Below are 15711 nucleotides of genomic sequence, written 5' to 3'. Positions count from 1 at the left end.
TATATGATGATCATATATCAAACTTACTGTATTTTTCCTTTTAAAGAGTTTAATAGGTTGTATACCCTAACTGCCTGAACAAAAACAAATTCTGATGTTTACATAGTGTCAGGCGGGTCTTATCAATTTTTTTAAAATACATTTTTCAAATACTTTATAGATTCCGGTATGTAATTTTTTAATACTCAATTAAATATTATTATGGGTTTTATAAAAATGTGTATATGGATGATCAAGAAAAAGTTTTATGTGCTGGTTATTTTTGGAATAACACTTTGCACTTTATTCTTTTGGTTTCATTACTCGCTAATAAATGATATTGATCGAAAAGCGCGACTGTAAGTACAAATTTTTATGAATATTTAATTTAAAACCATTTTAACGAGACAAGCTGGTTTTGATTTTTAATTATTTTAATTTTTCTGATGGTTTTAGAGAAAAAATTAATTTGTTTATAAAAAAAGAGGCTAGTAATATATCTTGTAAAAAACCAATTTTACCGGTTTATGCTCCTGAAATAATGAAATTTATAAAAAACGTTGCTCCAATTGATTGCACAAAATCTGGAATAGATTGGGTCAAGTGTCATGTAAGTTTTGAATAATTATATATTCTTTTGTTATTAAATTATGTAGGTATTTATAGGGTTCTGAATGTGTTATACGGGAACAAGCCAAAATTAAATACGGCCCCATTAAATGCTCATTTACTGATATAATTCGCGTCAATGATTTTAAATTAATTGACGGTGAAACATTCTACTCCAGTGAATATTATAAATTAGAGCAAAGTGATGTGGTAAGTATAAAATTAGTAATTTCTTAAAATCTTTGACAATAACGGGATGTTTATATATTTCGTAGTATATTATGTAGTTTATCCAACTAAACAGTAGGATTTCGTTATGTATTTTAGGTAAAAGTTTCGTGTAAATCTGCAGACTATAAGTGGTCTGCAATTTTAACAGGTATCAGAATAGATAACAATATTTGGGACAAAGCCAACTGGGAGGAAATGTCCAGTAGTTCCTTAAAAATGAACGTTTTACTGTTTGGTTTTGATTCGATTTCTCGAAACTCATTTATAAGAAAACTTCCGAAAAGCTACGATTACTTAGTTAATGTTCTGGATGCTATTGTCCTTCAAGGGTAACTTTTAAATGATAGAGAATCTGTCATATGCATGATTTGCAATGTAGTATGCCTTGATAAGTTATATAGATTGCACTAAACAACTTAGAAATATCAAGAATCGCTTATCTATAGTTCCTGTTACTAAATTCCATCATCAATTTCATGTAACTAATAGAAACCACAGTCACTAAAACTGGAAGAAATCATATTCAATTTATGGATTTTTTAATTCTTATCCTACCAATAATTGTGAAACAGTGTTCAGACGTTTTCAAAAAAACTTCATCGCTCTTATCGTTTACATTATTTTTGTAAACATTGCCTGGTTATAAATAATAATGATCATAAATCATATTTTTAAAGCTATAAAATAATAAAGTTAATATTTTAACTAGTTCGTGGAAGGTAAAATAGAAGTCCTCATATCCTATGATATATGAAAAAAGGCGTCATAGTGACCTATACCGGGTGCGTTTTAAAAGTGGCTCACCCCTATACTTTTTTTATTTTTTTAGATAAAAAAAACGAGATTTGGTATGTTAGTATATGACATAAATTAAGATTGATTGACGTATTCATTTGGTTTTGATCACTTCCTGTTTCACGGGTAATGACTACAATTTTTGATTTTTAAATGGCACCACGGCATATTTCTACTTTATTCGATAGAAAATGACACTTTGAATAGAATGACATATAATATGTCAAATGGGGGGTCATTTGGGGTGAAAATGTCAAAGGGTGCCATTTAAAAATCGAAAATTGTAGTTATTTCCGGTGAAACAGGAAGTGACCGATAACAATTGAACAGATCAATGAATCCTTATTTATGTCATATACTAACATACCAAATCTCGTTTTTTAACTGAAAAAATAAAAAAGTTATAGGGGTGAGCTACTTTTGAGATGCGCTCGGTATATACTATGTATGTTAGATACAACTGTTTTCAGTGTTTTCAAAAAATAACTTTTACTGAATTTATTTTCTTGTAAATTGACGTGTCTGGAAACAGTTTTAATATTTTTCCATATAAATATATAGGCATTATAGGCCATTTCAAAGGCTATTGTGACGCCCTTTTCTCCCAATTAAACTCGAAAAAATAATATTTTCATATTCACAATGAAATAAGCTTTAAACTTAAAATGATTTATGATTAAGTTATTTAGTTTTATAATAAATACACAGGATGTTACGGAATTTTACATCATTCTCCAATTTATATATTATATATATATATATATATATATATATATATATATATATATATATATATATATATATATATATATATATATATATATATATATATATATATATATATATATATATATATATATATATATATATATATATATATATATATATATATATATATTTATTTATTTTGTTAGTAATGCTTTTTATGTTATCACCTGCACTTTATGGGGTTTATTTTGCTGTAGTTATACCGGGTGTTTTGCAGAGAAATAATTTCAATGAAATAGACTCAAAGTAGATATTTTTTTAAATGCATATAAATCACCATTTTGTTCTTTTTGTTGATAAAGCGTATTAATAAGTACAGAGTGTGTCTAGACAAGAGCAAATATTTTTTAGGGTGGTATACCGTGTATCTGAAAAAATAAAAAGTTATAGGTGTGAGCCACTTTTGAGACGCACCCGGTATACTTCTATTCCAAGTTAATTTTTTTCGTGAAAAAAATGAAAATTTGTAATTTGAATTTTCGTGTAAAATAACCAGTGTATGATGGGGGCCTTAAAAATTAATTTGTTGTTTCCCTACAACAAATATTTGCATATATTATACGGTGAACCAAAATCAAAATACTGTCGACTTTGAAAAGTCCTTTCTGATATGTCAATCGAAGTAGTTCGCAGTGAGACACCTTGTATAGTAGACTCATAGAAATACATGTTATTAAAAATACGTATTTTTAATTTGTAACTTTCAGTAAGTAAATATTTTCAGATACAACGTAGTGGGCGATGGAACTCCGCAGGCTCTAATTCCTATGCTAACAGGAAAAACTGAACTTGAACTTCCAGACACTAGGAAACGATTAGAAGGCACCCATAATGTAGACGTTTATCCGTTTATATGGAAAGATTACAAAAACGTCGGCTATGTAACGGCTTTCTTCGAAGATCTACCCGATCAAGGCACTTTTACTTACAGATTGAATGGATTTGAGGTTAATAATTTATTTTTACTCTTTGAATAAGAAGACTAAGAAAGGAGCATAATGCTATCTATGTATTCATGCATGGTGGGCGGAAAAAGGACTCTAGGGTGGGGATGGTGGGGATCCTTGACAGTTCTGTTTGACGATTCATTTGACACATTTGAATTTGATTTGAAATTTTGTGGATTTGTCAGTCTTTACGGAGCTTATTTTATGTTATTTATTATTTATTCTACTACTGATAGTTGTATGTAAGGTAGTAAATCTAGATGTAAATTAGAACTTAAATTAACAGTGACACTATCGCGATTTATCGAAAAAGACTCTAAAATAGTTGGTTGTGTAGCGTGCGGTAGATCTCGGCAAAAATCGAGTGAAATAATGTTCGCTAGTAAGTGACTATATAATATACACATACGTGTAGTAAACCGATCATTTATGAAATTCACTTAAATTAACTAGTTATATATTTTTTCTTGCATTTTTGCTGTTATTTACTACTTGTCAAAGATTAGATGTCAAAGAATGTAGATACGTCAATTTGACTTACCTGCTTCAGTAGCGTATCGGATGTTTGTGTTAATAAATAATTATTAAAACTTATCTATTTTTATTATAATAATATGTTTTTATAACAATTTGAATAACTACCAACATTTATTTACAACGTAAAATAAATAAAAAATTATTGAGTCTACCCTACATCGTAGTTTTACATTTTTTAAATAAAATTAGAACGGCACTGATAAACCGGAATTTAAGTCGGCCATATTTGAGTCCCATCGCGGTGGACTCTAGATTTTTGATATGCTCCTTCCTTAGTCTTCTTATTCAAAGTTTTTACTTAATATTATTGTTATTTTTTACAAAAATATGCTTAGGAGGCTCCAGCAGATCACTACATGAGACCATATTTTATGGCGTCGGCGAAACAGAATGGTTGGCCAAAATACTGTGCTGGAGAAACGCCAAACCATAAAGTTATGTTCAATATGGTTAGAGATGTAAGTTAATAATTAATTATTAGTCGACCATACCAATAGGTATGGTAGGCTATTAGGATCGGCAAAAAAAAAGTTTTTTTAATTTCACTCAAAATGAGTTATTTGGGTCATAAATGACCTATATGATTAAAGCAATCAATCCCGCGGATCCGCAAAATTGCGGGAGTGTAAACAATAAATGCTTTTCTTTTCTCTCTTTGATTTTGGGATTCGGTTTGGACTAGGTTTTAGACGCATCTATTGTGATTAAGATGCTATGTGGTTTTCGAAAATATATTTAGCGAATTCTCGTATATAGGGTGTTTTATAATAGTGTACAAATTTGGTGAAGAATTTTTTTTACCGAAAATTTACAATTTTTAAAAAATCGAAATTTTAACTATGTACAATTTTTTGTTTTAAGATAAATACGAGTTTTTTTTTCGAAAAATATGCATTTATAGTCCTAAATAATACATTTGGTCCTAAATGGTACAAAAGGCATTGTACATTTTGCATAGGCTCACAATGTACTAATATAGCGTGTATCTTCTAGCTGTACAGAAATTTGGACCGATGTATACAGGGTGTTCAAAAAATATATTTAATATTAAATAAACTTAAATTTTATTATAATTTATCTACTTATTTTATAAATAAAAATATTATTCTGATGTTGAAGATTTTTTTCAACTTGTGTTAGTTATCTACCTTTAGGTACACTCTATATTAATAATTTTTTGGCATATTCAGAATGTACAAAGCTTTTTGTACCATTTAGGACCATCGTATGATTAAAAATGCATATTATTCGAAAAAACATCGTATTTTCCTTAAAATAAAAAAAAAATAAAAACCCGATCAAATTGTTTTTTTCTAATTTCAATACAGATTAGTCGTACTTTGTAAAAATTTCGATTTTTTAAAAATTGTAAATTTGCGGTAAAAAAGATTCTTAACCAAATTTTCACACTCTTATAAAACACCCTGTATACGAGAATTCGCTAAATATATTTTCGAAAACCACATAGTATCTTAATCACAACAGATGCATCTAAAACCTGGTCCAAACCGCATCCCAAAATCTTTTTTAGTTCAAGAAATATTCAACTTTAAATTTACCCCAAAATTTTTCTTGTCCCGATAATTATGTCCGGCAGTTTATTTGACGAAATTGTCCACAAGTACTAGTTAAACGCTTTTCTTCGCTTACGCATGCCAAAAAGAAATCTAACAACTAACCTGTTTGTTTCACTTATTTTTAATGGCCAAGCCGTAAGGGGAATCCCCTGGTGTCGATCCGCACGGTAAATCCCGCAAATTCGATCCCGCGGAATCACAGAGGGATCCCGCATTTGCGGGATTGCATTCCCTAATTGTGGTACCCGAGAATCCTGACCATTAGTTTTTGGTGGGGGTGGGGGATTGGTAAGGGGGTATGGGAGGGGGTTAAAAATTTAAAAAAATCTTAACTCCAAAATTACAGTAGCTAGCGAAACGCGGTTTTCAATTTAAGATTAGGAATAATATTTGCAACAAAATTTGTAATAACATCAAAATCAGACAAAGTCGCAGTTTTCGAGATAGAAAAAATTGGAAAAATTCCTTTACTTTGAAACTAAAAGAACTGCCTACCAACTTTTTATTAACATATTTTAGTATGGGCGGCTATACGTGCCTCCGGGCGCCAATTTTTTTTAAAGAGATGAATACAGGATGGTGCCTGGTATACGAAGCAGAGGCTCTAGGATATTGATAGTGTGTATTAAAATTTTGTGAGCAAATGTAGGTTAATATAGAGCGTTTTTTAAATACACAGGGTTGTTCACCACATACGACACAGAGTATTAAGCTAAACTATTAGATTTTTTGCAAATTGTAAGTTTTGGGTTCGTAAGAAGACTATTAGAGCTACAATTTAAAAATATTATTACAAGATACAGAGTGTCCCAACTAAAAATATCAAAGTTGTGTTTTTAAACGAAACACCCTGTATATTATTACATTTTTAGTTTCTACGATTAAAATAAAGGTAAGTTTGATTAAGGTTTACCGCATTTTAATCTTACCGTTTTGAAATATTTAGGTTTTTGTCAAAATACACTAATAATTTTAATGCTTCATTTCTCTAGGCGTATTTAAGTTTTTAAAACCAAATATTGTACTGAAGTATTTCTATTTACTAAATTTTGTGTTGCAATAATAAAATTACACTACCTTATACAGAATGTCTAAAAATTTATTTCAAATAATTACTAGTTTTAAACGGCAATAACTTGTTTAATTTAAATAGAACACCCTGTATATTTTATGAAAATCAGATGCACAATTTAATTGTCTATCAAATTGTATTATGCCATTCTTTACTTATCTGTTCAAGTTTTCGTAGAAAATGCATTTTCTTATAATTTAGACCTCATTTATACTACATACCGTGCTGGCAACTGTTACTTTTGGGTCGGCATTTACATGTGTGGAAGTAAATCGCATAGGGATCTTATTAAGTCGGAGCGAGAGAAATGCGACCGACCGACGCGACGCGCGATGGTGTGCTGTTGCGGCGTTGCGGATACGCCTTTCCCTATCAAGTAAAGTAAAATCGCGATCGCAAACCGCTTATTTTTAAAAGACTTTTTCAAGAGATAACTAGATAAAATAATTATACATGTTTCTGAGCATCTGAAATGGAATTATAAGGATATCGTTAGGGTGTCAGTTTTTTATAACGAGAAAACGTCAGTAATCGCGATAATTTAAAAACTCAATTTTTAACACATAGCAGGCCATAACTCAAGAACCACTTTAGATATTGAAACTCTTTTTATTTTCAAGATCGGATATTTTACAATATGTTTACATAAGAAAAATTCGAAAAGGTTGTTTTTTCCATTCAAAAATTGTAAACAATCCATCCATTTACTTTTAGAGCATAGCAATTTTCAGCAATGTAATTTTTACATACAGCAAAGATTTTCACATACTACAAAGTCTACAATGAAAATACAGCAGAAATATTAACAAAGTTCTTGAAAAAACTACAATCTATTATTTCTAATAGATTTCGGGATATCGATTTTTGAATTCATTTTTGAGTTCTAATAGCGCGACCACTATCGAATACCCACTCAATTCCATTTATTTTTACCAAAAATGCAAGTGTTTCCAGCTTGCACTTAAAAAAAATTCAAGCTATAGGGAAAATTACAACGACTCGTTAATAAATAAACAAATTAAGTATCACGAGACGTAATTAAATCGTGAAGCTGAACGCATGATGTACACCTTTCCCTAGAACAATAGATAATAGACAAATCTGCTATATCCCCTACGGTCCTACGGTCCTCTCTTTGTTCAGTACATTATAAACGCATTGTACTCTTCTTACATACGGAAATCTCGACCCAAGACTAACCTTTGTCAGTCCTTAGTATATACTCATTTATTACATTTATATACCCATGGAATATTGACATTTTAGATTATTTTTAAAGATGTAACAAATTTTTAAAGAGTCTAAGACTAATATTGTCGATAACTTATTATTATATTGATTTCTGATTCAAATCCACATTTATTTCGAATAATTTATTAACTAACACAATTAAGTGTGTAATTAATTAATATTTAGGTGGAAATAATGGTGGTATATTTAATTAATGGTATACTCTTTTATAAAGATTTAAATAGTTTTCATTTTTTATACAAATGGGCTAAAAACTATCTTAAATGTCAATATTCCATGGATATATTGATAAATGAAGTCTAAATTTTAAGAAAATGCATTTTCTACGAAAACTTGAAGGGATATGTAAAAAATAGTATAACACAATTTGATAGATAATTAAATTGTGCATCTGATTCTCATAAAATATACAGGGTGTTCCATTTAAATTAAACAAGTTATTGCCGCTTAAAGCTAGAAATTATTTTAAATAAATTTTTAGACACTCTGTATGAGGTAGTATTATTTTTATTATTGCAATATAATAACTGATCAATAAATAAACTTCAGTAAATATTTAGTATTAAAAACTTTGATATCCTTGGAGAAATGAAGCCTTAAAATTTCTACTGCGATTTCACGAAATTGAAAATATTTCAAAAACGGTAAGGTTTAAGTGTCATAAACCTTAATCAAATTTACCTTTATTTTAATCGTAGAAACTAAAAATGTAATAATATACAGGGTGTTCCATTAAAAAAAATACAACTTTAATATTTTTTATTTGGGACACTCTCTCTTGTAAAAATATTTTTCAATTGTAGATCTAATAGTCTTTCAACGAACCCAAAACTTACAATTTGTAAAAATCTAATCGTTTAGCTACAATACTCCTTGTCGTATGTGGTGAACAACACTGTAGAGAATTCAAAGATCATAAAAATCGGTCCGCCCGTTCTCGAGATATTTAAGAATTTTTGTTGTGAACCCGACACATTAAAAACAACCAAACTTTTAGTTTTTTAGTGTATATCAGTCAAAACCGAAATTTCTTTTCGGATTCCATGGAGAGCTATCCCATGACGACTACAATCTAATTGGGGTAGCTGACCAAGATTTAGCTGCTCTGCTAGGAGAAATGAACGAATCAGGTGCTCTGAATAACACAGTTTTAGTTATCATGGCTGATCATGGTCATAGGTAAGACATAATTGTAACAGTAACAGCAGTTTTTTTAGAATTATATTTGCAGTTACACCTGCCGTAGTCGTTCACATTTTAGTTTTTATGTAATAAAATGTTAATAAAACCAATTAGGAAAATATTGGAAGTGTCTAACATTTGTTACATTTAAAAAAATCCATTTTAGATCATTATATTTCTTTCAGAGATATTTGGTTTTAATTTAGGTTATACAGAGAAACCACTAGGGTTGTTCAAAATTGTGTCAAAATTCAGGTATTTTAGTTTTTTTTTATAATATTGGTGATGGTATTTTCTGACATTCTTAAGCCCCTTCTACATAACGTTTTACCGGTCAGTGTTACCTGTTCAGTCAAAATGTATCAAGTAAAACATTGTGTAGACGAAAAAACGAAGCGTTTTACTTGAACTGTAGAGATCTGACGAGATCCAAAAGATCTTACAACAAATCTGCCATTTTGTCTACATTGAAAAAAATATAAGTAATTTTACTAAAAATCATATGGATATAATACATTCGGACGAAATCATCCGGACGGAGCATATAGACGGAGAGCTGGCTACATAAAAAACCTTATCATCGTTACATGGCTAATTTTTTGTGTGAAGTATCCTTTTGTGTAGCCATTATGAAATAGTTATGTCTGCCAGCGCGATCCCGGGGCTTAAAGCGGGGGCGGCCAATCGAAAGGGTGAAATTTGGACACTAAAAATATTATAAGGTACACGTGTTATAATTGCGAAAATAGCTTTTATTTATTATTAAGAAACGTGTAACACTGTTGACAAACATTTTTCTCGTGGCTAAAATGCCGGCAGACAACCCGAAACAGGCATGGAATTTGACAAAAAAATCATGGCATACGCATACATGGAGGAATTGTCATGGAACGCATGCCGATTGGAGGAATGTCATGTTTATTTATTTAAAAAGCCGCATGCACAAGGATAAACAAAATAATCGTGGCTCAATCAGTGGTAGAGAGTTATAAAAAACGTGATATTACTCTACAGGGTGAATCTTGAATAAGCAAATATTTTCAGAGCTGGTAGATCTCGACAAAAGAAATATATTTTCTTTTTACCGTTTTCCAAATAAGTAGAAAATAGCCGAGTTTTTCAAGTTTGAAAATTAAAAAAGAAATTGATTTATTTTTAAATAATTTTGTGAGATACCTGTTTTTTCTGTACTTGCATCCACTATTTTAGTGTCGTAGCCATAGAGTAAAGCCGTAAGCATGATATGTAGGTTAAGAAATAATTATACCGCTGGTAAATTTGCGGTGAACAGGCAATTCTAAGAAGTTTTTTAAATATACAGGAAAATTAAAAAATAATGCACGATTTTCTACATCTTTTTATGCGAAAAAAAAAACTCAGACGTGTTCCTGGGGTCGAAATATATCACCCTTAAAAGTATTTTCACTTATTTAAGACTCACCCTGTATAAGCGTTTTCAGGAAACGCTGGCCGTGTTATCAATTGAAACATAATACCTGTTAGTCTATAAAAATTTTACGGTGCAGATATCGACTCAGAGGAAGACTCGTTTGTGAGAGCGGGGATGTGCAGTACGACGAGTCAGATACAAATAGGTAAGACAGAATAGTAAATGTATGATATCTGTTTTGAAATAACAAAAAAATATATTTATAATATAATTGTATACATGATTTATCTATACTTAAATGGATGAGGCGGCGAGCGTTCCCTGAAAGCGCTAGAGTAATATCGCGCTTTTGATAACTGTCTGCAGCTGATTTAGCCACGATATTTTTGTCTGCCCTTTTGCATACGGCTTTTAAAATAAATAAATATGAGATTCCACCAATCGGCATGCATGTATGCCATATTTTTTTTCATTCTTCAAATTTCATTTTTTAATAATTTTCGAGATAATTTTTAAAATTTCATGCCTCTTTCGCGTTGTCTGTCGGCATTTTAGCGACCAGAAAAATGTCTGCCAACAATTTTCCACGTTTCTTAATAATAAATAAAAGCTATTTTAGCAATTATAACTCGTGTACCTTATAATATTTTTAGTGTCCAAATTTCACCCTTTCGATTGGCCGCCCTCGCTTTAAGCCCCGGGATCGCGCTGGCAGACATAACTATTTCATAATGGCTACACAAAAGGATACTTCACACAAAAAATTAGCCATGTAACGATGATAAGGTTTTTTATGTAGCCAGCTCTTAGACTAATACGCGACCCATGTGAAATTGTTCATATAAACTCATGGTACTTGCTCGAAGTCGCGGACGGTCCGTTCCATCTGAAAGCGCTGTTAACAGAACGTCGACGGTTTTTATAGACGTATCTGTTAAAAAATACTAAACTGTTCTTAAGTAGTATATTTTTTGTTTTTTTTGCTTCCGGCGATGGGAAGAGATATACTTCCCGAAACGTTAAGCATTTTTTTGTCCGTCAGGCACAAATTTATTGATTAGTAAATCACTCCTGACAAATTGGTCTTCGTTGGATTAACGCAGAAGTGTTTATAAAAATTAACTATTTTATTTTATAGATTTTCTTTGAATGCAAGTTTTATATTTGATGATTATAACCAAACGATAATAATTTCAGAATTAGAGTTCGAACTCACTGACGACAAGGTCGCACACTGACGACCAGGTCGCAACGACCTGGCGGTCGGCTGGCCGGATGTATTGCGTTTATAACTGCGGCCAGATGAACGGCCAGTTTCAACAGGGTTGTCAGATCTAACGATTTTTACGTTTAATCAATTAGAAAATATTGTTTCAGAAAGAATTAAGTCTCAGAATGTTAAAATATCCGAGTTAACTAAAAAGCGAAGTTACTATTCATGAGCTTATTAAATGTTCGAATATTAAATAATGCATTTAAAATATTCTTGGATTTTTCGTTAATAAATACTGGTGTGGTAAATGGAGTAAGTAAAATATCCAACCCCGACTACACGATAACGTCGTTATTTCCATGTTTTTCAAATCCGCGATGCCTGCTATTTCATCAGTCGTTTCATAACAGAATATTCTACATCCTACGTCTATGTAATTTAATATGTGTAGAGTGAGACATGTAACTCGTGAGATTTTCAGCATTATATCAATAAAGGACAAAAACAGTATTGTTTCTAAAGGTGCGTCCCGACTTACGCGTTTTAGCCCGAACAAATCGAGCACGCGCGAACAAGCAGAACAAATAGGCCGAACAAAAGCATTGTGTACGCGCGACCGACAAAAAGGGGAGATATTCTGTTTCTTTTTCTACTCATATGGACTTCTGCTGATAGCTCTTATCGACTTTAGAAGTAAACATATTAGGGCCATCGTAAAAAAAGGTCGTCAAACACTGGCTCTAAATATAAGCAGGTAGAAAGTTTAGCTTCCAGTTATTTCAATGTTTACAATATAAATTCCTCTTTTTTATTGTTACTGAGAATCTACAACAGTAAATACTTCTATTTTTATGAATGTCCAAATTTCACCCTTTCGATTGGCCGCCCTCGCTTTAAGCCCCGGGATCGCGCTGGCAGACATAACTATTTCATAATGGCTACACAAAAGGATACTTCACACAAAAAATTAGCCATGTAACGATGATAAGGTTTTTTATGTAGCCAGCTCTTAGACTAATACGCGACCCATGTGAAATTGTTCATATAAACTCATGGTACTTGCTCGAAGTCGCGGACGGTCCGTTCCATCTGAAAGCGCTGTTAACAGAACGTCGACGGTTTTTATAGACGTATCTGTTAAAAATACTAAACTGTTCTTAAGTAGTATATTTTTTGTTTTTTTTTTGCTTCCGGCGATGGGAAGAGATATACTTCCCGAAACGTTAAGCATTTTTTGTCCGTCAGGCACAAATTTATTGATTAGTAAATCACTCCTGACAAATTGGTCTTCGTTGGATTAACGCAGAAGTGTTTATAAAAATTAACTATTTTATTTTATAGATTTTCTTTGAATGCAAGTTTTATATTTGATGATTATAACCAAACGATAATAATTTCAGAATTAGAGTTCGAACTCACTGACGACAAGGTCGCACACTGACGACCAGGTCGCAACGACCTGGCGGTCGGCTGGCCGGATGTATTGCGTTTATAACTGCGGCCAGATGAACGGCCAGTTTCAACAGGGTTGTCAGATCTAACGATTTTTACGTTTTATCAATTAGAAAATATTGTTTCAGAAAGAATTAAGTCTCAGAATGTTAAAATATCCGAGTTAACTAAAAGCGAAGTTACTATTCATGAGCTTATTAAATGTTCGAATATTAAATAATGCATTTAAAATATTCTTGGATTTTCGTTAATAAATACTGGTGTGGTAAATGGGTAAGTAAAATATCAACCCCGACTACACGATAACGTCGTTATTTCCATGTTTTTCAACCGCGATGCCTGCTATTTCATCAGTCGTTTCATAACAGAATATTCTACATCCTACGTCTATGTAATTTAATATGTGTAGAGTGAGACATGTAACTCGTGAGATTTTCAGCATTATATCAATAAAGGACAAAAACAGTATTGTTTCTAAAGGTGCGTCCCGACTTACGCGTTTTAGCCCGAACAAATCGAGCACGCGCGAACAAGCAGAACAAATAGGCCGAACAAAAGCATTGTGTACGCGCGACCGACAAAAGGGAGATATTCTGTTTCTTTTTCTACTCATATGGACTTCTGCTGATAGCTCTTATCGACTTTAGAAGTAAACATATTAGGGCCATCGTAAAAAAAGGTCGTCAAACACTGGCTCTAAATATAAGCAGGTAGAAAGTTTAGCTTCCAGTTATTTCAATGTTTACAATATAAATTCCTCTTTTTTATTGTTACTGAGAATCTACAACAGTAAATACTTCTATTTTTATGAATGTTTAAGTTACTTTTACTCTTATTTTTTTTAAAACTAATGTACCTAGTAGAAATATAGTCTAATGGACCCTGTTCGAAAAACGTCAAATTAAATATAATATTTAAAATACTGTTGTCCTCCTTGTACATGACTGCAATACAAATAAAAATACTAATTTAATATAAAAAAAAACAAGTGGTTGTAGAAAAACTTAAATACGATTTTTTTATTTTTTAACATCAAAACTCGAAGGTATCATACTAACCATAAATAGAGTATGTCATATAAAAATGTTTTGAATTTTTACTAGAATCGACCCTTGATAAAAAAGGGACTAGATTTAAGTTTCCCTTTGATCCAGTCTGTATACTATTTCTTTAGATTTTCTGCACGTGTGCAAAAACTACACTAAAACACTATATCTTATAGAAAATAAAATATTGTGTGAAAAATTATTAATTTGGAAGAAAACCGGCAACAAGCGGCAGAAAATAATATTTTAGTGCAGTCTACTGGTCGCAACGACCAACGGACGGCCAGGGACGTTAGTGTGCGCTGTATCATTTGATTTAATGGTTTTAGAGGTAGTAGCGGCCTGGCCGGTTCGACCTGGTCGTCAGTGTGTTCGAGCTCTTAACTTTGCGTGTTTACAAATAAAATTTAAACTATAAATACAATTTGCTAGTAAAATTCCATTTCGTCTTTTCAACAACACTAAACACAATGCCGTGATTGATAAAACCGTGTATACACTTGTCTGTAATTCCTCATACCTGACAGGTAACACGTAATTTGTAGACGGGGCTATAGGCAAAATTACTTTTTTTTTGTTTAATTTTCTTCATTCAGTCTACAGGATCTTTTTTAAACATAATGAAACATTCTGTAATTCTGCCTAATAATGTTGCACTGGTATTTCTTAGCTTTTTAATCCTTTTTATTTTTATGCTTTGTCACTAACAAAAAAAACGAAAAATTGTGATTTCTCTATAATAATAAACGTTATTTAAAGATTTGCAGATGTTAGAAACACAATACAAGGGAAACAAGAAGAGAGATTACCATTTTTTTCCTTTACATTTCCACCTTGGTTTAAAAAAAACTACCCGCATCTTTACAAGAATTTTAAACTCAACGAGGACAAACTGGTTACGCCTTTTGATATTTATGAGACCTTAAAGGATATTATAGACCTGAAACATACTGGCGTTGCTGATATTAACCAGAGAGCTGTTTCATTATTTTCGAAAGTTAGTATTGGTGTATACATGGGTAGTCTGAAAAGTATCAGCAATAAAATTATAAAATTTGTTTTTAGATTCAATTCATTCAATGCTTTCCCCTTATATGAACAAGTTTAGATTTATTATTATACTAAAAATAATTTATTTTTCAGATACCTGAAGAGAGATCATGTGCTCATGCTTACATAGAACCCCATTGGTGTGCCTGTTTAGACTGGAAACATATAGATTTATCAAATCCTATTGTTCATAGACTAGGAGAAGTATTAGTTCATACGATAAACAATTTTACTAATGTGCATAGAGATATATGTGAAAAACTTTCCTTGTCTAATATTATTTGGGCTATGAAGTTGGCGCCTAACGAAATGTTACTGAAATTCAGTAGAAATGCTGATATTGATGGGTTTGTTGCAGATCTATCAGCAACAATGGATATTAAAACTGACCTATATCAAATCAAAGCGTTATTTATGCCCGGAAAGTCTTTGTTTGAAGCTTCTATTAAGCATTACCGACAAAGTGATAAAATGGAATTAAAAATCAGTGATATTAGCAGAACAAATATGTATGGAAGACAGGCGAGATGTGTGGAGAAAACTTTACCTTTCTTACGAAAATATTGTTTTTGTAAAAACTGATCCCTAAAATATATAATTTCTCAACATATT

The 15711-nt window shown here is 31.4% G+C and overlaps 1 protein-coding gene across 3 annotated transcripts; it reads left to right on the top strand.

The window, feature by feature from the left end:
• The first annotated feature begins 61 nt into the window (after positions 1-61).
• LOC115880667 lies at positions 62-15709 on the top strand. 3 transcript variants are annotated; one of them, XR_004049920.1, is made up of 10 exons: positions 62-338; positions 436-589; positions 646-798; positions 916-1148; positions 3107-3329; positions 4202-4324; positions 8764-8945; positions 9155-9203; positions 14809-15046; positions 15193-15451. XR_004049920.1 is itself a non-coding variant. In XM_030897947.1 (9 exons), exons 1-9 carry the CDS (start codon positions 202-204, stop codon positions 15679-15681), a joined length of 1932 nt encoding a protein of 643 aa, XP_030753807.1. In that variant the 5' UTR covers positions 62-201; the 3' UTR covers positions 15682-15709. The 3 variants fall into 3 exon arrangements, 1 of the variants encoding a protein (XP_030753807.1); XR_004049921.1 differs by lacking the exon at positions 15193-15451 and having other exon boundaries at positions 9134-9203; positions 14809-14906; XM_030897947.1 differs by lacking the exon at positions 9155-9203 and having other exon boundaries at positions 15193-15709.
• The last annotated feature ends 2 nt before the right edge of the window (positions 15710-15711 follow it).

This window comes from Sitophilus oryzae, unplaced genomic scaffold (genome assembly GCF_002938485.1).
Source record: "Sitophilus oryzae breed Bouriz unplaced genomic scaffold, Soryzae_2.0 scaffold_1640_pilon_pilon, whole genome shotgun sequence".
NCBI lineage: Eukaryota > Metazoa > Arthropoda > Insecta > Coleoptera > Curculionidae > Sitophilus > Sitophilus oryzae.
The sequence above is the reverse complement of the archived record's forward strand: the minus strand, read 5'-3'. Positions and strand labels throughout refer to the sequence as shown.

What these genes read in the sequence shown, in the direction of transcription:
- LOC115880667 (XM_030897947.1), top strand. Translation starts at nt 202, where the DNA reads ATGGGTTTTATAAAAATGTGTATATGGATGATCAAGAAAAAGTTTTAT. An exon ending in TGTTCAATATGGTTAGAGAT is followed by an intron (nt 4,325 to 8,763) that starts GTAAGTTAATAA and finishes CCAAACTTTTAG; the next exon opens with TTTTTTAGTGTATATCAGTC. An exon ending in ATGGCTGATCATGGTCATAG is followed by an intron (nt 8,946 to 14,808) that starts GTAAGACATAAT and finishes CGTTATTTAAAG; the next exon opens with ATTTGCAGATGTTAGAAACA.